The sequence below is a fragment of the Meriones unguiculatus genome, chromosome 5 (assembly GCF_030254825.1).
Source record: "Meriones unguiculatus strain TT.TT164.6M chromosome 5, Bangor_MerUng_6.1, whole genome shotgun sequence".
Classification (NCBI taxonomy): Eukaryota; Metazoa; Chordata; class Mammalia; order Rodentia; family Muridae; genus Meriones; species Meriones unguiculatus.
Window position 1 is genome coordinate 120015104 of NC_083353.1, and position 25457 is coordinate 120040560.

Sequence of the window (25457 nt, forward strand, 5' to 3'; positions counted from 1 at the left end):
CCCAAGCTGCGTGACGTCTATCGCCCTCCCCCCCAACCCACCCCCCAGCCGCCCACTTCATTGCTTGCTGGATCAGTTTTTCAACCCATCCTCCCTCAGAACGGAGAACCCAAATCCAGCTCGAGTTGTTGCCAGCAGCGCTCCTGAACTTAACCTTGAAAAGGCTTGCAGCGATAGGCTTGTTCAGGGTGCACAGTGTACCTTGAGCTTGGGAATGGCTGGGAAAACCTATTCCATTTAAGGAGAGCCTGGATAGTTAGTGGGTGGGGCCTTGAGCACAGGATTAACAACAACAATACAAAGGAATACACGTAGAAAGTGCAGACTTGATCTTGAAGAACAGCTTGCAGTTATTATGTAACACCTTCCTTCCAAGGACTACCAAGAATTTCCCTGCAAATTTTGCCCAGTTCTCACAGAGCATGAATTATTTCCCAGAAATGATTTAGGCTCTTTTGGAAAATGCATTGATTCTTTTAACCGTCATGATCCCACTTACAGTAAAACCACTATTATCTGATTTTCTGTGAGTTGTAAAGCCATTATTAACGGGCACATTATATATTTTACCAGTACAATGACAGCTGATGTGCATAATGGTGACCCCAAAGTTCCTTAAGACCCTCAATTGCCCACTCAGGAATCAAAGGAAGATTGAAAGTGTATTCAATCGAGTTTTTCATGTTAAGAGTCTTATTATATTCAAATCCTCTTTAGAGGAGTCCAAGTGTGTTCCTGCTGTAATTTTCTATGGCTGCACCAATTCAGAATGTCCTGTGCATTCTTCCTTGGTGGTATAACTAAACCCTTTTTTTTTTTTTTAAGTACACCTTTTCAGTAGTGGGGTCTAAAACAAATGATTTGATCTCGAACTTGAAAGAGAATCAGTTTACTTTGGTTTTTAGATTTATTTTTAATTTTGTGTGTATGTGTGCATGTGCACCTCTGTGTGAGTGTGTGTGTGTGTGTGTGTGTGTGTGTGTGTGTGTGTGCACCATGTGTGTTACAGGTATCCACTGAGGCCTGAAGGTAGGGGTTCAGATCCTGGATCTGGAGTTAAAACTGTCTGGGAGCCAGCTAATATGGAAGCTGAAAACCAATTGCTGCTGTAGGACCCTCTTGGAGATCATAGCCTCATGGTGTCGCCTGTGGTTTAGGAGCCTATTCTATTTGCTGAGCCCCGAACTAAGAACTGGCCCAACGTCTTACCACTTAGGTGACTTTGAAGGAAGCCTTTACCTCCTTCCCTTCATATTGCTTATCGGGAAATAAGATCAATCCTTCCATTCCACTTTCTTTCCTGGCTAATGTGAAGCCAAGTGAGATCGGGTGTGTGAATGCTCTCTTTACCGAACTCCTGCAGGCCATGCTTGTGATTTGAGTATAAGCACTACATTCAGGAGAAGCGTCCGGTATATTGGGGACTTGTGTGTGACAGCTCTGTAAACTGATGTCCCCTGATAGTCTGATGTGTAGCCAATTAGTAAGAGATTTCTAGACAAACTCACGGCAGGGATAAGGTGTGTTCAGTTTTAATATTCAGAGTAGGGCCGATGAGACCACTCTACCTTTGCCCCAAACCTGTTGACCTGAGTCCAGTTCCTGGGACTTACATGGTGGAAAGAGAAAACTGACCTCTGCAAGGGTTCTCTGACCTCCAGCTGCATGTCATGGACTTGTAATCCTCCTGCTTCAGACTCCTATGTAGCTGGTATTACAGGCATGTTGCCACCATATCTGATTAATTGTTGAAAAGTTCTTTGACACTTTTCAGTAGCTACACTAGTGCCAACCAGCCACATGCCAATTCCAGGTGCCCAGGCCCTTACTAAGATCTATCCCTTGATCTTAGTTATGTGTCTCTTGCTGTGAGAAACATAAACCAAAGCAACTCGAAGAAGAAAGGGTTTATTTGGCTTCCAAGTTACAGTCCATCATCAAGGGAGGCCGAGGCAGGAACTGAAGCAGAGACCATGGAGGAACATAGCTTACTGGCTTGCTCAGCTTGCTTTCTTACACCACCCAGGACCACCTGCCCAGTAGTGGACTGTGTTCTCTCACATTAAACACAAACCAAGAAAATGACCCACAGGTTGCTTACAGGCGATCTGATGTAAGTATTCTCAGTTAAGAAAATGACCTACAGGTTGCTTACAGGCGATCTGATGTAGGCATTCTCAGTTGAAGTTCCTCCTCCCAGGCGACTCTAGCATGTGCCAAATTGACAAAAATCCATCCAGGACCAGAGCATAAACAGTCTTATATTTAAGGCTTGTTGCCTAGTCAGATAAGTCAGTAATGCCCTGCAGCTTCAGCACATTGTTCTAGAAATCATGCATGCCTACCGAGTGCTCCGGATACAAGACAAGAAAAAAGACATCACTGAGAAGGCTTCTTAAAAGTGACTTCACTTATAGGCCTTACAAGAGAGCAGCGAGGACTGGGGAAGTGGCTCAGTGTTTAAAAAAAAAAAAAAAAAAAAACTGCTTGATGTACAAGTATGAAGACCCAAGTCCAGATCCCCAGGAGCACATAAAAAAAGGGTGGATGTGGCCATGTGACTATAACCCTAGAGCCCCATGGCCTCTGTGCATACTAATCACACATGCACACACCCACACACACCACACTGAAGGGATATGTTTCAGCAGGCAACGGTATAGGAGAAGCCAGGTAGAGCATGTGTGAGAGTAAAAACACACTAAGGAGAAGGCTTGGACCAGTCAATCATGATAAAGAGCTGGGAGAAAGTCTAGAAAGGTGCCTGAAGGGATCAAGTTAGAAAGTTGCACACCTCTTTAAGGAAATTTTAGCCAGGCATGTTGCATATGCCTATAATCCTTGCTACTTGAGAGCCTAGTATAAGAGGATCACAAGTTCTGGGCCAGTCTGGGCAACTTATTAAAATGGTCTCAAAATAAAATTTTAGAAAGGGTCAGGAGTATAGCTCAGTAGCAGAGCTCTTGCTTGGCGTGCATAGGGCCTTGGGTTCAACCCTCAGCACCACAAAACACAAATTAAAAGGTTGACTTTATACAGAAGGAGCCATGATGTTTTTTAATCAAAAGAACAGCAGGATTGATTCCTAAAAGACTTCTCAAGACAACACTGTGTACTGTCTTTGAATATTTGGCATGGGTTTAGTTTTATGCCAAATACACTATGGTATCTCTGGGTGTAAAAGGTCACTTCCGCAAGAGAGTAGAAATGGCGAACAGAGTAAAAACTGACAGGATGCTTCCCTCAGCTGGGCCCTGGAAGTTCTCATCATAAGTTTCCCTGGCAGGTTTACCCCATTACCTGTAGTTTTTTGTGTGCAGGCACCATGTTTTCTATCCCATCAGTCCCACCAAATTCTCTCTGCATATTCCAGCTGGCCTCACCGCAGACCAGTGGTCAACCAGCTTTTCCTTCAGCCTTGGCCTGCATTGCTGCCTCCTCTATCTCAGGGGAAATCTCTACCTGATCCCGGAGGGCCTTCTCTTGAGTTCTGGCTCCTCCACACTAGCCGCTGCCTACCCCCATTCTCACGCTGTAGTCAGCCTTGTCATTCGTACTTCAGCCTTGTCATTTCTCTTCATCTTCAGAGGAACCTGTCTGGATTCTACAGTGCCATTTGCCATCACACACAGCCACGTGTTTCTGCTTTCCTCGCCTCCCACTTACTCCTCAGACAGTCTTCACTGTGTCCTTTGCTCTCACTCCAGTCACCGGATGCTAAATCCACTGGACCTGCAAACCCAGTTCCTCCTTGTCCTGACTCTCTTATCTGACTACTTGCCTGCAGCTTACTCTGGCTTGGCTTGCAACTCCGCTCTCCCCTGACTTGTCCTCTGCTATCTCATTCTTCCAGAATACACCTTTTATAAATAGTTCACTCCTTCAATGTTTTCTTTGGGAAAACCCATCTGTTATAATGGCCCAGCGATCAGTGTAATGAAGACAACCAAACTGAATGTATCTGTGACTCAGGTCTTTTCTAGACAAGTGCATACACGGAAAACAACTGCCTTCTTTACCGGATGTCCCATAGTCAACAAAATGTGACACATCTTTCCACATCCTCCCCTGTGGCCTGATGTGGAAGGGTACCACTGTCTGTCTGGAAAAATTCAGAAGCCTGGGTTCTGTCGTTTACTGCTTCCTTCACGCTGAGTTACTCTTCCTGTTTAATCTGTTCTTCCACTGTATTATCTCGAGTCCACCCTTTCTTCGTTCCTTCTGTTTTAGTTCATGTTAACAATGTCTGTCATCTCTGTTTCTGCAGGAGCCTCTTAGCTGGTCTCCGCCTTGTAGCAGTCTTGCCCTGATGTGATTCATTCTCCCCTGCACAGCTGGAATGATCCTTTGAAACAATATCTGATTATGTTACTCCCTCGTTTAACATCCGTCAATGACTCCATGTAGCCCTAGGATAAAGTCTGAACGCAGTACAGCAGACAAGGCTCTTGTTAATAATGACCATTATTTCTCAAGTGCTCAATCTATGCCAGGTTCTGTTCTGCTCTGAGAGCTTTATATGGATCCCATCCTGCTTGGTGCTCACAGCTCCATGATCAAGGTCAGTTATTGTCTCAATTTTATGATTGAGGAAGCTGAAGCACATGAGTATGTACCTGGCCAAAGGTCATGCAGCTGGCTAGCAAGTTTAGGAGCCAAGGTTTAACTCCCAGAACATCTGATTTGGGGCCTCACTCCTGACCAGTGTGCTACACTGCCTCCTTTGTACACAACAATTTCTCATTCATTCAGAAATATTTGTTGCGTTCCTATAGTGAACCAGAAACTGCTTGAGGCATTGGAGGTATAGCAGGAGTAAAGCAAAGGTCTGCTTACATTCTAGTAAAGAGTAATAAACAAAACAAAGCTGGGGAGATGGCTCAGTGGGTGATGTACTTGCTGTAAAATGTCTACAGACGTGAGGATATGAGTTCATACCTTTAACACCCATGTGGGGGGGAAAAAGAGGAAGACAGACAGGCAGATCCCTAGAGTTCACCAGCCAGTCAGGCTTGCCAAGGCAGTGAGCTCCAGGCACAGGCAAGACCTTTTCTTTAAAGAAGATGGAGAGTGATAGCAACTGAGGAAGAGACCTGATATCCACATGCTCGTGCATGTGTACCTGCATGCACACACACACAGTAAATAAACAAGACAAGCAGTAGAACTGTTAGAAAGAGAAATTAATGGAACAAATTAATACAACAAGAAAAGGAGAAGTCAGAGAATACAGATAGAAAGTTCCGGGAAAGCTTGAAGGAAGTGAGACAATCCTGAAGGAGATTGCTCCAGTGAAGGAGCAGCCAGCACAGAGGCCCTGGGGCAGGACTGTGTCTGGAGTGTGGGCATCAATATAGCCAGAGCAGGAAGAGAGAGGTGGCGGGAGCGGAGAAGAGGGATGGGGGTTAGAGCATGTCAGGCTCTAGGCATCTTAAGGTCTTTGGCATGAACTCTGAGTGATGTAGAGGAACGGTGCCGTGGAAGTGGATCTCTGTGCATGTTGGCTGAGAACAGACTATAGCAGGACATCAATGGAAGCTGGAGGCCTAGTTTAGGACTGTGACGGAGCCAGCCATGTGAAAGCAGCACAAGTGACACAAACAGTGAGTAAAGGCAGAGGCAACAGCACCTGCCAACAGGCGGGAAGGACGTGTAGCAGGGGGTAGGAAGGGTGACTCAAGGCAGGGGGTCCTTGGCCACTGACAGCATTGAGGTTGGTCGTCTCTGAGACTGGGTACCACGGGTGAGGGAGAGTGCTGTCCAGCTGTCCATTAGATTAAATCCAGCTGTCCAGATAGATTAAATCCAGTGCACTTTAGCACCAAAATGGAGAAACCTCTCCCACCCTACTCTTCTTAGAACACACACTTGCACACCTTGAGTGATTGCTGTGTCAAGCTGCTCAGCTTCCCTAACGGTCTGATGCTGACACCCCATCCTTCCTTCCTCTCAGAGTCTCCCCTGCCTGGCTCTGATGCAGACTTGGAAACGTCTCTCCCCAGTCCTAGTTTTCCCAGCCAGACACTTTGAGTATCATTCCCCTTGACATCCCTGCACCTAACCCAGGGCACAGATGTGAGGTGGGCTGAGGAGGGAAGGAAGGGAACAATGGCTAGAGGAACGCTGTGCAGTTAGACCACACGGTGTTCAGCTGGTGATGATGGGAATTCCCCTGGACCATCGCCAGGTGGGATGAACACTCAGCTGAACTGAAAGAAACAGCAGATGTCAGGAGTCTGCACGCTAATCCTTCCCTGTGCATCAGAGCGCCCCAGTCCAAGTGTTCTTTCCTGAAGGCCTGTCCCCCACCATCGCACCCCAGCCCTGGTTCCTGGTTTGGTTAATCTCTGGCACTAGTCAGCGTGTTCTTTCTCCTTTGCACATCCAGGTCTGTAGGGGAAATTTTGATTTTAAAACCGGAAGAGTGTTTAACCTAATGACGCGCTGCAAGCTTGCTTTCTACAGGCCCTTGGGTCTGCCAAAACGATCAGGCCTCATTATTTAGGAAGCTGCCTCAGCCAGGCATTACTAATTTGGGCATTACTAATTCGGATGCCTATTTGGGCAAATGAGCAATGAATCGTGAAGTGCTTTTGTCAGTGAATTGCAAGTGAAGGGGTGGGGTCAGGGGAGAGTGATAGAATGTTTGGCTTTTGCCTCATTTCCAGAAAGGGCGGACATTACTTCCTGGAAGCCGCACTTGGCAGCAGGCTTGGGGAATGGGAAAGATTTATTTCCTTCTGCCAAAGCTCAATAATTCAGCTTGAGTATTTCAAATCAATACATTTCTTGCAAAGTTTCCAAGGACCACTTTTTTTTTTTAAGACATTAAGCAAAATTATCAGTAGCACACAACACTGAAGTGATAAGACTGGCAGGTCAAGGGTGAGTCTCATCTTCCCGAGAGACAGAAGCTTGCCGAGAAGGCAGAGGGGAAGGGGAAGAGCGGGTTGGAGCTGACAGCCCTGACCTACTAACGGTCCAGTAGTCCACCTGCAGGCCCTGCTGTTAATCACCTCACTGGTTTTGTGGGACCGCTTCCAGGAGGAGCTGCTGATGGGCGCCTCTGAAGGGCAGTATGCAGAGCTCACTAAAACTCCCTTTATCGCTGAAGCCATGATTTGTCGCCGTTCTTGAGTCAGTCTCACTCGGGAGGTCTTCTCCATCACTTAGGACGGCTGGCCTGTCCAGCCCACAGGCTGAGTGAGTCAGGCGCGCTGGAATGGAAAGATGGTGACCGGCTCTGCTGGGCTCTCCTTGTAGAAGTTCCTTCTGATGGGAGAGTGTATGTTCACTGAGACCCGCCCTTGGTTCTGTAACGTAAGAAGCCCTGTACCCTGGGTTTCCAGTGCTTACTGGAAGTCCTGTCTGTTTCTCCCATGTGTGTTTCTCGGGGTGGTGGTTCTTTTGCTCTGGGCTGCACAAGTGGGCCTGAAACCCCTCAGATTACTCATTACATTCCTTTCACTTACTGCCAAGAAATCCAGCAGTAGTTTACCAACAGGTGCAAGAAGCCTGGCTTTAATTTTTTAAGACTGCAGAGCCGTGCTGTCCTTTCACATGGGAAGATGACAGCATAAATCTCTCAAGTTTCTAAAGAACACAGCAGTTTGGTGGTAAAACAAAAACCCAGGGACAATACTTAAAAGTAGGTAACAGTTTGTCCCCAAGGAGTTTGATAAATCCTGGACCAAGAAAGACCCAAAATAAACAAGAAGTCTTCACTATGGAAGAATGGCTCATTTCACCAGTGGTGTGACCCACGTCTGTGACTCTGCAAGGTGCAGGATTCTCTGGTGCCTGATAACTCTGTGGCTAGCCGCCACCTTCCCCTTCTACATCAGCAGAGAAGGAGAGACTTGGGAGAGAAGTCCCCAAGGAAAGTAGAACCCAGTGGTTTCAGAATGCTAGCTGCCATGTTTGAATAGAAGAGTAAGCTAGGCAGAGTTGAAAGGTTAATTCCTAAAAGCCCAGGAAGATTAACTTTGTTTGAAAGGGGGTTGGGGGAGAGTGGTAGGAAAGTGGACCCAGTGCTTCAATAAAGAGCTGGGTGATGAGAGACTGTGCTCGAGCAAAGGCTCTACCCAGCCACCAGCATTCAGTGCTCCACCACATGCTGCCCGTTCTCTTGACAGTTTTCATGGGTTCTCCCCTTTAAGCTCAAAAGACAGGGACCTCTTTTCAGAATTCACGGTATTCTCATCTATGAAACAGGAATGGCAGCTCATCAGCTCACGCCTGTGATCTCAGCACTTGGGAGGTAGGTCATCCTTACCTGTAGTGAGTTCAAGCCCAGCCTGAGCTCCAAGAGAGGAATGGCAAACTCCATGTGACAATACGCAAGAGGTGAATCCAGGTCGCTTCCATATTGGTGTCTCCTGCCATTCCACCACCTAACTAGCTTCGCAGAGGGCAATCCGCCCTCTGGCCACTTTGACACTCTGGGTTTGACGGTATTCCTTCTGACTCTTCTTACTGCCTAACAAAGCATGAGTAGATTAAAAAACGTCTGGCGTGTTACTTTTATCATCTTTTCTCCTACTGATCTCCTCCTTCCTTTATCACAAGCTATAAATGATGTAAAACTCCAGACAGGATGAGTGAGCCAGTCGACAAAGGTGTTCTGCATAAGGCCTCCTGGTTCCCTTCTGGCCAATGAGCCCCAAAGGGGATTGGGGTGGCTTTTTAATTTTCCTACCACTGTGTACAGGTCTTCAGCCAAGGGCATCAGCAGGCTTCACAACCTTCATGCTGAAGAATAGAAAAGATTTTCTCTTTTCTGTCTAGATGCACAAAAGCCATTTCCATGTGAATAAAGAAAGAATGGGTTCAGGGACAGAGAAGTTGGCCCCGTATGCGCATGTAAGAAAGTGCAACACGATTGCCTTTAAATAGAAGTTGCTGGTCCAAATGTGATTTTTTTTTTCATGAGGCATCAGCGTCAGCAATCCGTTAAAATTACTCCATCCTGCTCGTGATGTCAGTCATGCAGACCTCAGATGCTGAGTTAGCATTGGCTGCCAGGCCTTTCAGAGGACACTCAATTCCACAGCAGAGGGCAGCCAACCTTTGAAAACACTTGGAGTCACTGTCACTGGAGTCAGGGAGGGGGAGTAGAAAGTATGGGAGGCATGACAGGGTGGAATACAGTTCTCTTTTGGAAAAAGACACCCAAGAAAAGCCTTAAATTTCAGGTTCCTTTGACCTCCTGGTCCAGTCTAAGTTTCATGGAATTCCTGTTGAAAGTTTAATACCTGTTCCATCTTCTGACCCTCGCCCCCCACCCAAACATACACAGTCTTCTTGTCCTTCCCATACCACCGTCTCTGATATTCCATGATGGCAGGCACTGTCTCCATCCTGAGGTAGGGCAGCTTGTTTTCTCAAGATTCCTAAGGGTAAAGAGCAAACCCAGAAGGGAAGTGAAGGGGGCAGATGGGCCACGCAGAGACCAGCCTTTGTCCCATCCCAATGATTGGATCTCTCCTGTCCAGTCCACCATGAGGATTAGGATCACTCCTGACATAGTTTCCAGTTCTTTTGGTTCTGGGCTCATTGTAACCTTGGGAAAGTCCCTTAACCTCTCTTAGCTTCAGTTTCTTCGGCAAATACAGATGTGGCCCATGTAGCTTCCCAGAGTAGTTGCTGAGTTGACAGAAACATGGGAGCATTTGGTGATGTATTGAATTTCACAGGTGTGAAGCATCCTGACTGTACGGGCCACAGCAAAAACATGTGATGGAAGTATTGCCTGAGCAGGAAGAGGTTGTAGTGTGTGACTTTACTTGGGAAGTCGGGATGCAAACATCTCCACCTTAGATTGGGGATTGACCACAGACTGTAATATTTTACAAGACTCCAGTTTGGTGAACGAATGAGTTTGGAGAGAGTGTAGACATATGGATATCTTAGCAGTGATAGCATTCCCTGACCAAAAGCAGCATGGGAAAGGAAAGGGTTTGTTTTACTCACAAATCCAAGTTATAGTCCATCATTTTGAGGAAGTTGGAGCAAGAACTCAGGAGGCCAGTCACATCACAGCAGTAGTCCAGACCAAAGGAAAAACAAACACACCCTTGCTTTCTTGCTCTTGGCTAGCTTTTGCCGCTCTTACTCTATTCAGGACTCTTTGGACTTTCTGCCTAGGGAATGGTGTGGGCCACAGTGGCTGGGTCTTCCTTCCTCAATTAACAACCAAGACAGCTCCCTACAGACATTCCCACAAGCCAGCCTGATCTAGATATTTCCTTATTAAGACTCTCTTTCAGGTGGTTCTGTATTATGTAAAGTTAATAGTTAATATGAACCAGCACAAAGGGTAAGGAGTTAATAGGAAAAGGGATGACTAAATTGAAGATCCCATCCCATTTTCAATGATAACTCACCAAAGCTGTAGCCCTAGAGCTTCCTGTGTGATTTGTAGTCAGTACAGCTACTCGGGGTTTCTTTTTCCCCACCAGTGCTTCTATAGCTTGTCCGGTGGGACTTGAAAATCTTAGTTTCAGGAACTTCCTGATACTTCATTGTTTACTTCCTGAGGGCCATGGGTTTCCCCCTTCTTACTTATGGAGAGACTGTTTCAATTCAGAAGTTGCTGCACAACAGGGTAGCAGGCACAGAGGTGGGTCATCTAGCAGCAAGATCTTCAGCTGCTACAAGGGCCCTAGTGAAGGTGGACCTCGGTGTCCACCTAGTGAAGGTGGACCTGAATGCCATACGCACATCACTGACAAGTCACCCCCAGATACATGCATGCACATTTTACTCTTAACACGTGTACCTAATAACTGGCAATTTTATCTGCCCAAAGGTAGAAGAGACAAGTAGAGGCTCTGCCGTTTGACTGAGATTGGCTGGCAAAGTAGAAGTGATGGGGACTTACAATAAGGATAAAAATATGAACTTAGAATCAAGGAAACTAGACAGAGTAGAAGTATTTTCCTGACTTAATTAGAAAGCAAATTTTCAAACTTTAGAGGGGGAAACCACCTGTGTTCCCATGAACCAAAGTGCTACAACACAACTCAGGACAGTTAAGAGAATTCTCAGAAATGAGACTCTGACTTAGCAATTGCATAAAAAAGATTGGGGGAAACACAGGCAAAATTATCAGATGTACAGCTCTATAGGGGCTGGTCTCTAATGAGCTGCCTTTTTTTCTTTTGAGACAGGATCACATACCTGTAATCCTAGCTACTCAGGAGGCTGTAGCAGGAAGATCTGGAGTTCAAGACTATCCTGAGCAATTTACTAAGACTATGCCCTATCCCAGAGAACGATACTTAATACAGAAAATTGGGAAATAAAAATAAGTAAGAGAGGGCTGGAGAGATGGCTCAGTAGTTAAGAGCACTGCCTGCTCTTCCAAAGGACCCAGGTTCAATTCCCAGCACCCACATGGCAGCTCACAACTGTCGATAACTTCAGTTCCAGGTATTCTAATACCTTTGTACCAGTGCACAGAAAATAAAATTAAATAAATTGTTTAAAAAAAAATAAGTAAGAGAGACAGTAAATGTCACTTTTAATTCTACTACTGAATGACAGATGTTATTAATATTTTTATGTTTTATAAAACATCTGTGTATTGAGATTCTGTAAGTATACACACTATTTCAGTTTTCAATATAAGTATGTTTCCTTTCTGAATACTCTTGTCAGTTGCATCACTTTCTATCGTAGATGTTATCAGTAACTGACTGCTCTCTTTTTTTATGTTCTGTTTTCCACTATTAAAAATAACACTTTATTAAAAAATAAATACAAACATCTCTGTGTATGAAGGATGTTTCGGCATACAAAGTTATTTCCCTAAGGTAGACTCTCAGAAGTTGACATTCACTATGCTCTTAAAATATCACCAAATCGTGTGCCAATGTGGTGTGCCAGCTTCTCTTTCCACAATCTTGTATCAGTCTAATGAGCTCCAGCTTTTTAAAAAGCTGTGTAGTGGGTGACAAAACAAGTTACTGAGAAGAAAAGCCGTTAAAGGAGAAACGTTGTGGGGCTATAATATTAAGACAAAGTGATGACTTCAGACAACAACGGACAAAGTTGGGGACGCTCCAAGGAGAAGCCTGTTACTGGCCTGCTCCAGCTTACAGGGGGTAATATTGACACATGTGAAGAGAACAGCGTTGCTCACCTTTGACTCTTCCCTCCTCCATCAAGGAGAATGACTACCAGGCAGAGCACTCGAGATGGGTAACTTGTTGGGAGAGCAAAGCTGAGTTCTGTGTAACCCAGACTCACATGTCAAGCCAGAGAACTCTCCAGAAAGATCAGGCATCCCGCAGTGCCCCATGGTCCAGCAGGAAGCTGGCTGTGTTGACCTGACAGAGATAGGGAGGGAAAGTGTGTACACAGTGCAAAACAGCGAGGCTGCTGGGACCCTGAGTGCCATTCAGAACAGACTTTCAGACCTGTGTGTGTGACACAGAGGAGTAGGTTATCCCCATGGGGCCAGACACCAGTTCCCTCTCTAACCTCAGTAAAGCAGCTGAAAGTTTTATACATGCTTCATGCCTGAGCTTTGGAAAAGCATTCTGTCATATTGATGAATGTAGACGTGTTGGTAGCTAGGAAGTTGATTGGGAGGGGACTAATGTGTCACCAGTATGCTTCCATCTCGGGCCTTACCTGATCAGTGCTTTTGCTGACCCATGGGGATGACAGATGTCTATCAAAGCTTTGGTGATATGAAGCTTTATGGATGATAATAGAGAACCATATTCGGGTGGAATGCAGCATGCTAGAGTGATGAAATCAACTATCTACTGATATGCATTCTTACAATGGGGTTATTCATAGCACCAGGTTTGTATGTGTAAGCAAAGGTGTTACCATTAATGTAACCATAGAAAACAGGGGTGAATTCTTAGGAAATGCTTGCTCCAGACCATATTTTGGTCTTTCGTGTTACTAAAAAAGATAAACATGTCATCTCTGATTTAGTGGTGCCTTGCAGTTGGAAATTATTCCGTACATTTCATTCAGGCCAAATGGAGACACAGAGAGGCTTAGTAACTTGTACAAGGTCACACAGCTAGGGAAAAAAAAAAAAAAGGTTCCCAGCAGTACTTAAAGCTACATCATCACTATTAAGTTGTTAATGTACCTTTATGTTCTGCCCAAGTACCAAGTAGGCTTAGCTACAGAGACAGGTGTGTTTAATAATGAGGGCTCCGGCTGTGTCAGGCCACTCGGGTTCCTGTGTTGACTCTCCCACTGTATGGCTGTGTGACTTTATCTGAAGAGTCACTGAGCTTCTTTGCACTGCAGTAATCGTTTCGTTGTCTCACGGGGTTAAGAGAATTATGGGAGTGGCATATATGCAGCTTCTCCTGGCTGACAGTAAGTGCTTGCATTTGCCGTCAGTATTAATCTACTTGAGAATTAATCTGGTGAGTGTGAAGAGTGGGGTCCAACAACCTCAGCACCACCTCTCCTAGTTCTGGGCTGTTTCCATCTCACCTGCTAAGGCAAGAGCCCGAGTCATCATTGTGATTTGATTGGGTTTAAGTGTTCAGTTAACTGTCTGCTGAATTACCACCGAACTGTATTGTCCATGCAGGGAAAGACCCAAGTCACACTCATGTGCTGACTTAAGAATGTAGGCCAAAAGGGAGTGTGGAAACACAGATATGTAGGGCTCTGAAAACTGTAGTTCTGGGCTGCTTATTCTAAAGCAAGATGACCAAGCAATCAAGGAATTAGTCACTGGACATGACTGGGTCAGGGGTCATAAAGTTGCTGTCAAATGATGAGATCACATGAATCCCTGGGCTGGGTTGACCAGTAGTGATATGGTCAGCTTTTTCTGGCCTTGGTTTCCTAATCAGTCAGCCAGCACTGACTCAGAGCATCTCTGTGGCATCTGCCTCTCACATTCGGGACTCTGCCTTCCAGTGCACGGAATCCAGAGCAAGTCCCTGTAAATACAGACTTGACTTGAAAGGATGTTTTTATCAAGGGCCACAGTGGTGAACGGACTTGAGCTGGGAGCTGGGTGTGGCTTAGCAATAGAGCACTTACTGAACATTCGTGAGGCCCTCAGTTCCATTGCAGACATCACACACACATATACAAACATACACACACACACACACACACACACACAAATGAAATGTGAAGGAACTTGAGCATAATAATAATGCTCAAACCATGTCTGCCAACTCTGAGCCCTCCATTTCCACATCTCTTAAGCTGAAATGAGAATCCAGCCAACTTCAGGGCTCCTGTGAGTTCAGGGAGGTAGCCTGTGGGAAGCACCTATGAACTTTAAGGGGGCAAGCTGTTAGGTTTAGCATTGCCACAGCAGGATGACAACTTTGCAAAGAATTAGAGCATAACAAGGCACTCCTAAGTACTTAATCTGCCAACCATGATGCAGAAGAGTCTTAGAGACATTAATAACTCTTAGGGTCATAATCAGTAATGTAGAATAGTTTTGTAGGAAAACAAATAACATCCTCACTGTCTCTATTGTTTGGGATTTGAGCTTCAGATTCAGTGAGTGCATGCTGGCTATAATAAACCCTGAAGGAACTCATTGATCACATACTCCAAGCCCCATATTTTACAGATAGATCCATTGAGCCACAGAGAAATGAAGTGGGCTGCCTAGAATCCCATGCTCATTAGCAATAGATGTGCAAATGAAACGCCAGCTCCTGACTCCTTCGTTAGTTTAAGCATAACTCAGAAAATTGGGCTGGTGGTGAGGATGCCCTGATGAATGTGGTGGCCTATTTGAACATGGAATTGAAGAAATCATGAGAATTTAGGAGTCTGGATGAGTCACCGAAGGGTGTGTGTGAGCCCAGGAACTTGACTGGACCTCCTTAGGAAAGAGAGACAGGGACAGTATTAGTAATTTTCTCATTCATAGCAATTCGGTTCCTCTGTACAAAAATTTTTGCCAAGTAGTCTCTGAAATTAACTGGTGTGTTGAGAATGCCGGTCATAGTTAAATGGCTCTCACAGCACATTGGTACACGGAGGATAATATTGTAAGGGGGCTCTCTTTTTTTTTTTCCTCTCTCCCTCCCCCTCCCTGTCTCCTTTCTAATCATTAACATATATATTCTGTCTTCGTTGAGTCCAATTGCCAGAACCAGAACTGACTATGAAACAAATCCTACACCCCCTCTTCTCAGGCAGCCTTGGTCCCACCCACAGCTGGGAGTTGGGCAAAAAGTCAAGAGCAAGTGTCAGTGCTGAGCAGCCTGTGAAAAACAGCGCTTTCTTCCCAGACACATTCAGAGTGGCGTCCCACCTGCCCCTCCCTCCTCTTTCTAGCCATAAATCTGTCTCCTAGAGATCTGCAGGGTTTTTTTTTTTTTTTTTTTTCCTATCTTCAATCTGCTGATAACTTGCCTCGGCCAAGGATCTCAGTGTTGGGTGGGAAGGAGTCTATTTCCTCAGTCTTTTGGAAAGCCAGTCTTAATTCTGAGTGTGGATGGAAAATGCCTGGTTACAAAAACAGAATCTGGAATCAGACTGCTTGGATTCAAATCTCAGCTCCACTTGTTGCTAGAACCATACAGGCGTTGGGTGAACCCCTTCAATGCATCAGGTCTCCATTCTTCAGTTCGCACTGCCATCTCAAATATTATACGAACATGCAGTTAAATGAACTGATATTCTGAGATGCTTTGAACAGTGCTAGCAAGATAAAAAGTGATTCGTAAGTGGCCGTTCAGTAAATGAAATAATCTCCATCACATCAGATTTACCTCAAGGTACCAGCTGTATTCCCTAAGGTGTCAACGGGGCCTTTGGACCCTTCAAGGGCGCGGGTTCTTTCTTCCCCGTTAAAATTCCAAAGCACTTGCTGTGTACCAGCCTTTTTATACTGCTGAATTAAGAAAGAAACAGCAGAGGGATCTGACTTGTAGCACTAAGGCAGGCCTCTGCCTGGCGCAGTGAGCTGTCCACCTTCTCCTTATGCTACTGGAAGTGCAGTGAAGCTGATCAATTTACTGTGTGTCCGTGAGCAGGTTGCTTGCAGCATCAGGGTCACTGTTGCTCAGCTGCCAAGTGCTCCCTGTAACCTGCTGCCCAGCTGTAGACAGGCCCTGGCCTCCTTGTGGGCTTCTGGTGAGGGGGTTTCCACGGCGCTGTAGCCTTGGTTGCTTCAAGGCTGAGCTGTGGGAGATATTAATGGGAAGTGAGAAGAGAAACTGTTATTCTTACCCAGCAGTGTTGTTGGCAGTGTGTGACTCTTCTTGTATTTAGGGAAAAGATTACTCATGAGGATTTTCGTCCATGGAATATAAAGAACCTCAAATTACTGCTTGTGTCCCCCGCCCTCTTCTCACCCACCTCTCTGTTTCAGTTTGTCCTCGGGAGAAACGTCAGCATTTTACTTTCATTTCCCCTCCGAGGCAGGCTTCAGTTCTGTATTTACTTTGATGCCCCAACAAGCTGCCCCAGACATTTCCCTGCATTGCCTAAAAGCTCTCTGCTCTAGCCTTCTGGCCGCTGGGTGCTTTCCTGTGGCCAGCCTGATAGAAACCTCCACCCATCCCCTGGTGGAATCATCCTCTCCTTACCCAGTATCATCTTAAATCACAAACTGATATGCTGTTTGTGCCCACTGTTCCAAGTGGGCACTGTTGACAGTAGGAGGTAAAGTTGAAGGTTTCTCCTGGGTGCCATTTGCATTCTACTAGGAAGAGTGGACACTCTCTATGTCCATAAACCATTTTGAATAGGCAGTCAAGAGCCAAACACAAAACCTCAAATACTTTAGTGGGCCTGTTTCCTTCTAAAGGTCATAAGGCAGTCACATATTACAGTCGATACCTCATAATACTACTTGTTTCTGCCGTGTGAAAAGCATTGCCATAAAATTTAAAAGCCAAATAAACACTCAGATGCTTGGAGTTTGGATTGGATTGGTTGGTTTGGGTTTTATGGTAGTGGGGGCTGAACTTTGGACCTCACACGTGCTATCACTGAGCAGTAGTCCCAGCCCACTTTTTCACTTGAGTCTCACTAGGTTGCCAGGCTGGCCTTGAACTCACTGTGTAGCCCAGGCAGCCCATGCATGGCTTTGCATTACTTTCCCAGTAGCTGTGTTACCAGGCCCAGCCAACTGACTGGTTGTGGGGAGTCTCCCATGGACTTAGAAGAAACTGACCTCTGTTCTTCAAAACCATCTTCTGCAGAGGAGCTTCTTGGAAGGCAAAGCTAGCAGTAGTGCTCAGAACTTGGGATCTTCTCCCTAGGATCTGAGCCATTGTTCTTCCCTTTAGGCAGCCCATCCAGGGGATCATACAGTTCTTTGCCATGCCTGGTTTGGGGCGAAACGTGGTTTCTTGCGGGATTGAGCTAAAGGGCACATTTGTAATACATCTGCCGCATCTCCACAACATTTTTAAGTAATTGACCTTGGGAGACTGAAACCCTCTACGCAAACACTGGTCCCACTCTTTGAATTCTTGTTTCTTTGACTTTGGAGGAGGAAGCCCTGCAGACCTTTCCCTATCAGGATTCAAGTTGTAAATTATTATCAAAGACTGCCCCACCCCAAGAGCTTTTGCTCACAGGACTTACAGGAATAGTAACCATGCTGTAAACTAATTTAAAAAGTACTTGCTAACTTACTGAAAAACAAACCAGGCATATCCTAACATATATTTAGAGTATATTTTCAAGAGATGTGTGAGCAACAGTAGAGTTACAAAGTTCTTCAATATCCAGGTTGATAGAGGATGCCTGGATTCGCATCTCTGTTTCTGTATTCCTTCTTCGCTGGTGTCACAGGTCACGTGGCTTTTAGAACATTCTATATGTGCTCATGAAAGAATAAGAGTTAAAAAGAGAAAATGTTACTATTGTTGTGGAAGGAGGATTTGCTGTAGATAATATGCCGAGGTCTTGGGAACCCAGAGGGTTCCCATGATCACACCTTGAGAACTGTTGTTCTAATCATTTCAAGGATGCATCAGAGTTTCCCATAGCAGCAAAGTGGAAAAAAAAAAAAAATACAGGCTGCTTGCCTCCCAGAGACCCAACCTGAGCCACCTTGTTGGTGGAGTCTGGCCCTCTTTGAGTCCATCTGCAGGACAAGTAGGAATAAGCAGAGGATTTTCTGTGTTACCCTGGCCTCGTCTTTGCTTGAGGCTGCTAGCCTGCCACTTCCCAGAGCCTGAGCAAATGACTCTTCCTGGAAAAAGTTGCAGGATGCTTCATCATTTGGCAGCTCTGGGGGTTTAAGGTCAGCTCTGGAATACTCCCATTTCAAAGGATTTGGCTACAATCACATCAGCTCTGAGGCTAAGGTCTCCTGCTGGACTCATTGAGATTTGTCATGATTCCAGGCTTCTTTGGGTGCCCCCAGGCCACTTTAGAGCCAATCTGAAAGTAATACAGTCCCAGGGCAGGGGTCCAAGACCTGTCATCCCTGAAACACATGGAAAGGTCCCCCTCATTTTGCCTTTAAGTAAAAAGTTAATGTACCACTCCACACTTAAGCACTTTTACAAACCTGGGCCTTGGAACTCAACCCAAGGTCTCTTGAGACAGATAGTCTCGAGTTTGTTAATTATTCTGAGACCTTTCCCCTTTTGTCCCCACTGTGTGACTGACAAGATCTTTTCTCTCTGCCTTGTGCTCTCCAACAGGCTTGCAGCCGATGTACTGGAGCAGAGATGACGTAGCCCAGTGGCTCAAGTGGGCGGAAAACGAGTTTTCTTTAAGGCCCCTTGAGAGCAACACGTTCGAGATGAACGGCAAGGCGCTCCTGCTGCTGACCAAAGAGGATTTCCGCTACAGATCTCCTCATTCAGGTGAGAGGCTGCTTCTTGCATAGGCTCAGCATGGAAAACGTGGCTAGTCTTTGCCATACTCATCTTAACCCATGAGACCCTCCACAGAATTTCTCGTGGGAACAAACATGATGAGGCAAGAAAAAGAAGATCTACTGGCATTGGCCAGTGTGTGGGACAAAGGTGGGGGGGATCAGAGAGACTGTTAGGCTAGAAGCAACTCACCTGTGACCAGACACTGGCACTCTAAGGCGTCTAATATCCCATCATCTAAAGAAGACAACTCCATCCTTCCCCTTTTATCTGCCTTGCCCCTGATCCTAAAGATCTCAGAAGAGGTGGCTAAGAGCACACGCGCTGTGAACCACTCAGTTAAGAATCATGGTGGTGCACACCTGTAATCCCAGCATCCAGGAGGTTAAGGCAGGAGGCTGAAGTCAGCCTGGGCTACATCAAGAAGACCCTCTCTAAAATAACAAATGACAGCACTCAAATAAGAAAGAAAAGAGTTCTTGGCCATTGCTGATACCGTGACAGAAATCATTTTATCTAGTCCTCCAACTGTTAAATAGTTGCCCTGTTAAGTGGATCTGGAGTGATTGGAATGCAGAGACATGTTTGATTACGGACTCGGAAGAGCCAATTAATAGGAGAACAGACAAGTTTCACTTTGTGTTCACTTTTATTTAGAGTTATTGCACACATAGCATTCAGGTGCAATAGATTTATGTGTCCATTATTTTATATGGACAAAATCACTCAAGTCATTATCAACTTAATTCATATTGTGCTGGCTAAACATGCTTAAAAAATAAAAAGAAACTCACTTTCAAAGTTCCTTTAATTCAGTTAAATACATTGGCAAACCAGGCATCACAGTGTACACTTGTAACCCTAGCACCCAGAAGCCCGAGGCAGAGGGATCAAGAGTACGAGGCCAGCCTACGTCTTGAGACCCTTTCTCCAAGGCAAAGTGTGTATGTCCACATAATTTTCTAGATGTACTGAATATTTTGGTCTTTTGATGTGCAATTGTGATTCTGTTAACTCTCCAGTGTCCTTATCTTTAGAAATAGACTTTGCTTCCGTTCTTCCAGTATAGAAAAATCCCATTTCAACGTGGAACCAAAAACGTTTGACATTATCTGCATGCGGTTCCTTGGACCAACTGTCTCAGTAGAAGGTGGCTTGCCAGACTGAATGGCTGTGTTTTAGAATTAACTCAGAGCACCCTAGAGTACAGAGGGTAATTGCCAGAAATTACAAGGCAACTGCATGGCCTTGACTGAAGACACACACAGTTGGCTCTTTCTCATCTTACTGTGTCTTTGAGCAAGTGTAGCACATGTCAGAGAGATGCGTAGGGAAGTCCCTCTTGGGAAAGTTGTTAGCTCCCCAGCCCCATGAAGGTAGTGGTGGCAGCTGATCCCCCTACCAGGCAGATGTGTGATGGTGTATGATGTAATTGACACTTTCTTCGATAAACTACGTGTACACTTAATGGTATTTCCATTTTCTCACAAGTTTATTGCTTGTGTTACTTTATATTCATCATTCAGCTGAAAGTAATTATCTTTCTGTATGTGTTTTCTGATTTGTTCTAAAATACAGTTTTAACGTATTTCTACAAACTGCCCCCCTTTTCTCAGGATCTCTGTCTTTAGGTAGTAAATAGGAAGCTAAAGTTCGTTTACTTGTTTTTAAGTAAGAGAATATTCTCTTTAAAAATATTGTAAAATTCAGATAGGGTGATCTTTTGACTTTCTTTGCACCTTCCACCGCGTGGTGCAATTATGAGCACTGAATGTTACGCTGGGGACACTTGAGAAGATGGAGCCCAGCTGGATGAGGTAGATCACCGAAGAGCCCGAAATAGATTACCTTCCCTGCAGTAAATGAAAAGTTTGTGATTCAGTTTAGCCACCAAAATAGATTAAATAGAACTAGAGCCAAGCAAAGTTCAAGACTCACACTGTCCTATCACAAGAATGGGTGCTTGGGGGCTTCCCTCGACCCCAGGCCTGCGGCAGTGCCATCTGCACTGCCGAATTCACAGCGGAACTTCGAGGGTGAGCGGCAGGCTCCATTCTTCACCCATCCGCGGGCAGGCAGGACTCAGCAGAGCGAACTCTCTGACAAGCTTAAACCGTGCGCCTCCCACACTGGGCATGCTTTTACTTATTTCATTTTCTCTATTTTATAATTGGTCAGAAGGAAACCAAAGTTTCTGAGTCAGAGTGAAATAGAAGAGAGAAGTGTTTGCAAACTGGGGAGTGTGTTACTTGAGATGATAATCTGCTTGTCGAGAGCGGGTTCGTAGCAAATCACCACCTGCAGAGTACACACTTCACCGGTGTTAAGGTTCCACTGTGAACCCACTAACCCAGAGAAGTGGCAAGCTGAGGAACCCTGCCGGAGACTCTCATTTAGCAGATGGCATTTAAGCAGTGGCCCTCCGGCCCCAGCCTTTCGAGCACCAGCAGTGTGTAATGAAAGCTTCAGAACTAATCATAGCCTTTCAGTGGTAATTCCATTCCTAAGAAAATGTCCCAAGGAAATTATCCGATAGTGGACAAAGAAAATGTCCTTAGCAAGCCTATTTATAACAGTAAAAACTGGAACTACCCCAATCATCCCCAATATGACACTAAATAGACAAACGTGGAAATGATCAGTATAACGGGATACTCCATAGCTCAACAACTAGCTGTTTGTCTTTTTGCTTATTATTTCTCCATCCATCATTAGGGCCTCTCGTATCCAATTCAAGATCTGAAGCAGAGGATTGACAAGGAACAGATGTACAAAATGGAGGTCAGGCAGTCTGGCTAGAGTGTTGGAGCAATGGAGATGATTAGAGCAAAGGCAGGGCCAACAGAGAGAAGGAGACAATCCCAAAAGTTAGGGTTAATGGACAGAGCCTCCGGCTTGATGACTGATTCGATGTTAGGTGAAAGAGGGGAGGGAAGATGGAAGGATTAATCCCAAATTTCTATAACAGCATAAAGTAGGGAACCCCTTCTGGTTTCTAAAGACTTCTGTGTTAGACACATTGTAAATCATTAAAGTCGTCAGAAGGCATCATGACTGGAACAGTTCAGGCTGAAGACAAGCAGAGTGAAGTCGTGGGAACAGATGCAGTTGTCCAAGAGGAGCTGGTGAGGGTGCTGGGGAACTCCGTATTAAAGGGCTGGGGAGGAAGAACTGGGGGTGGGAAGAAAGCCTGGAGGAGCACTCTTGGTGGCCAGGAAGCATCCTAGGAGGGAGGGGGCAGGTTAGGATTCCTGGCAGCCAAGGCTGCTAAGGTGGGGTTGTCCCCTAAGTACCACAGCTGCCCTTTGATTAAACACAGGGAGGTGACCTCAGCAAAAGCAGTTTGGGCAAGGCTTTGCAGGGGAAACCAGAAAGCAAAGTGAAGAAGTAAAGATAACAGAATTGACAGTTCCTGGGGATGGTTGAGTGTCAGGTGAGAAAAGAGCTGGACCATGACCCGGAAGGGATGATAAGGACTGAAAGATGAGTGAGGGATACAGGAAACCTTGAAACTGTTTGTGTAGTTAAGAATGGAAACCCAAAGATGTTGAGAGGAGACTGTAGGGAGGGGAGGGTTTTAGAGAGACCCGACCATACACTAGAGATTTTTATATGGAATTATGTCCATGGAAGGAAAAAAGACATTTCCACACACAAAAGTAACATAATGGAATTGTGTGTGTGTGTGTGTGTGTGTGTGTGTGTGTGTGTGTGTGTGTGTGTGCCTTAATGTGGAAGTATTGAAGCTGAGAAAATGTGACTTGTCAGTTAATAAAAGAAATGCCCACCAGAGATGACATCCAGTCAAGTGTATTCTGGGAGACCAGTGTTTAGTACTTGTCTCCTGTAACTTGCCAGGTCTCATTTTGCACAAAAGCAAGCTGAAGCCTTAGACTAAGCATCAAAGAGGGGGATAAAATGATTTGCCTTAGCACAGGAAGCTCACCACATAGGGACCAGGACTCAGACTTGGGCTGGTCTGGCTCTAGAGCCCAAATTCTGTTCTCTAAAAGTAAAATAAGTAATTTTCAGCATCTGTTCCCCTTCTGGTAGCATCCCTGAGTTCTTGATCTTCAAACACTGACAAGACTAACAGGAAACTTGCATGGTATTTCTCACTTTCTCTTCTTCACCCCTCCCCCATATAGGCTAAGCTCCACCCTTATCTACCTTCAACCCACTCCCACCCCACCCTCCATCCCACCCCAGTTTGCTTCCTTCTCTTGACAGGGTCATGCTGAGTTACCCAGGCAGATCTTGAATTTCCCTCCTCCACCTCAGCCTTCTGCATAGTGGGTGTCAGCAGGCCCAGCTTTTGAAAGAACTTCCAATAAGATAGGTAATACAATTTGGAGCTGGAGAGCGCTCTCAGCAGATAGGGTGTTATGTAAGCGTCAGGATCTGAATTCTCAAGTCCTGGGCACTTGCATGAAAAGTTGAACATGGCGATGTATGCCTGTAACCCCAGCACTGAGAGACAGTGACAGGGATGTCATAAGAATTCACTGGCCACCTAGTGAGCTTCCAGTGTGCTGAGAGACTCTATCCAAGACAGCAAGGCAAAGAGGATGGAGGAAGAAGCCCAAGGCAGTCAGGTGTCCCACCCCCACAACCCTCCCACACACAAAGAGTGGGAAAAAGCAGAATTTCAGATTCTGAAAATATGTTGGGTTGCATGGCTTTCAAAATATATGTCAAAATACACAGGTTGAAGCTGCTTGTGTTTCAGTGTGTGTATGTGGACACAGGATAATGTATCAGCATTAGGACATAAAGCTGGAGGGTATAAGTATTTTCAGTTTCCAGCATTCTTTCCAGGGAAGAATGTAACTGATGCTCCCAACTTCATAGTAAATCCCCCTCTGTGCAGCATGAGTGTGCCTGGGCCATGGGGATGTGCTCTTGACTCAGAATGTAGAGGCCTGGGTTCCATCGCCTCCTACTATAGAGGAACCAGTTGCAGCCATTTCTGAGACCGCGGAGACTTGCTAGGAGCACACGTTGATGGCTCAAGCTTTGGTTTTAGTAGGCAAGTACACAACTTATTCTAAATAACCCTCTGCGATCCAGAGCTCCCTTTATCAATGTTAACCTTATTTTTATGAAGCAGTGTTGAAGGTTTTTAATACAGGCTTACTAAGCAAGGATGTGGGCCTCAGAAAGAAGAGTCACAAAACGCAGGACGGACCCAAGTGTGTGCAGACTCTTCAAGGAAGAATCACCAGTGTTTCCTTTTAAGAACGATACCCTGGGCTGGCATGATGGCTCAGTGGGTAAAAATGTGTGCCTCCAAGTCTGGCGATCTGAATTTGATCCCAGACACACGTGGAGGGAGGAGAGAACTGACTTACACAAGTTGTCCTCTGAATAGCACGTATGTGCTTTGGTATGTATGCCTTTGCACACGTGTGCACGCCTACAATTATAACAATAATAAATGATATAATTTGCACACTTGAAAATTTGAAGTCTACATCCACAGAACAGGTGGAGCCAAAGGACAGTGTACTTGGAGGGAGGCATAGGGCCATCTTCATTTATTTAGGAAGTTGTAGGCAAGACACATTTTTGAACACTCTAGAAGCCAAGACCAGGATATAGGAATTTCAAGAAAGCCAGGTTCCAACTCAACAGAACTTTCTACCGACTAGAGTCATCAAAAAATGGTTTTCTTATATGCCAGGGCTGGCTGCCCATCATAGGACTTTCTCCCCCAAGGCTGTTTCTTGGCAGGGGAAGGGGAGTGAGGAAACTCCTAGAGAGCAGAAGTTTGAGCCTGTCTAAGACATTTCTAGAATCCTCTTTATGACCTGATATTCCAGGTGCGCTGCGTTAGTGACAGCCCTTGCACACAGTGCGTGGACAGTGTGCTGCCTCCTCCTCGGCGCTGAGCCAGCCTCTTCCTCTGTGCAAGCTCCTGGTGGTGGAGGGGCCATGCTTGGTCCAGCTGTGCCCACCCTCAAGGGTTGTATAGCTTCCCTGACAGAGCTAGGACGCGGGCTCCCTGGCAGCCGTCCCTATGGACGGCATTTGCATGGCCGTCTTACTCCTGCTTCTGGAGTAGGGTTGAGGTAAGCAACTGCCAGAGACTGCCTTCTTCTGTAGGCAAGTCTCTGCACAGCCCCTCCCGTGGCAGCTGTTGGATGCAAAGCTAACACATCGTGAGGGCAGAGCATACGTCAGCAACGCGTGACAGGAGGAGGTTTAGCTCGGTGTGGCAGGAGGAGGGCGAAGGACAGAGCCTACTCCGCAAGGTTTCTCTCCGACCTGCACTGTGACAAGCACATGCCCTCACATGCGCACGCAGCGGCCATAAATAAATTCTCTTAAAGAAATGAGAACTCGAAAAAGAAAGTGGCTTCTTCCTCCGAGCCCTTGTTTTAGGGCCCCTCGCCAGCCCCAGGTGTGTTCCAGCTGCTCGTCTACGTCTGCATCACCCTTTGCACCTTTATGATGAGCGGGAGAGGTAGGGGGTGCAGCCTGCATTTTGTAGAGAAACCCAGGAACTCGCTCAAGGTGACCTGGTCCCCGGGCTGGCTGTGTCTGCAGTCTGTGCCCCTCGCGAGGGAACAGCGCTATACACCCTTCAGAGACACTAAATTTATATTTCCTGGCCTCCCCTTCTAAAATGGATACACTAATTGCAGA

At 45.8% G+C, this 25457-nt stretch overlaps 1 protein-coding gene across 1 annotated transcript in view; it reads left to right on the forward strand.

The window, feature by feature from the left end:
• The window catches only part of Etv6 (ETS variant transcription factor 6), a 235153-nt gene that overhangs the window by 169172 nt on the left and 40524 nt on the right, over window positions 1-25457 (forward strand). Inside the window, 1 exon segment of the mRNA XM_021641343.2 lies at window positions 18633-18797. Within this exon segment, the coding sequence (XP_021497018.2) occupies window positions 18633-18797 (165 nt within the window).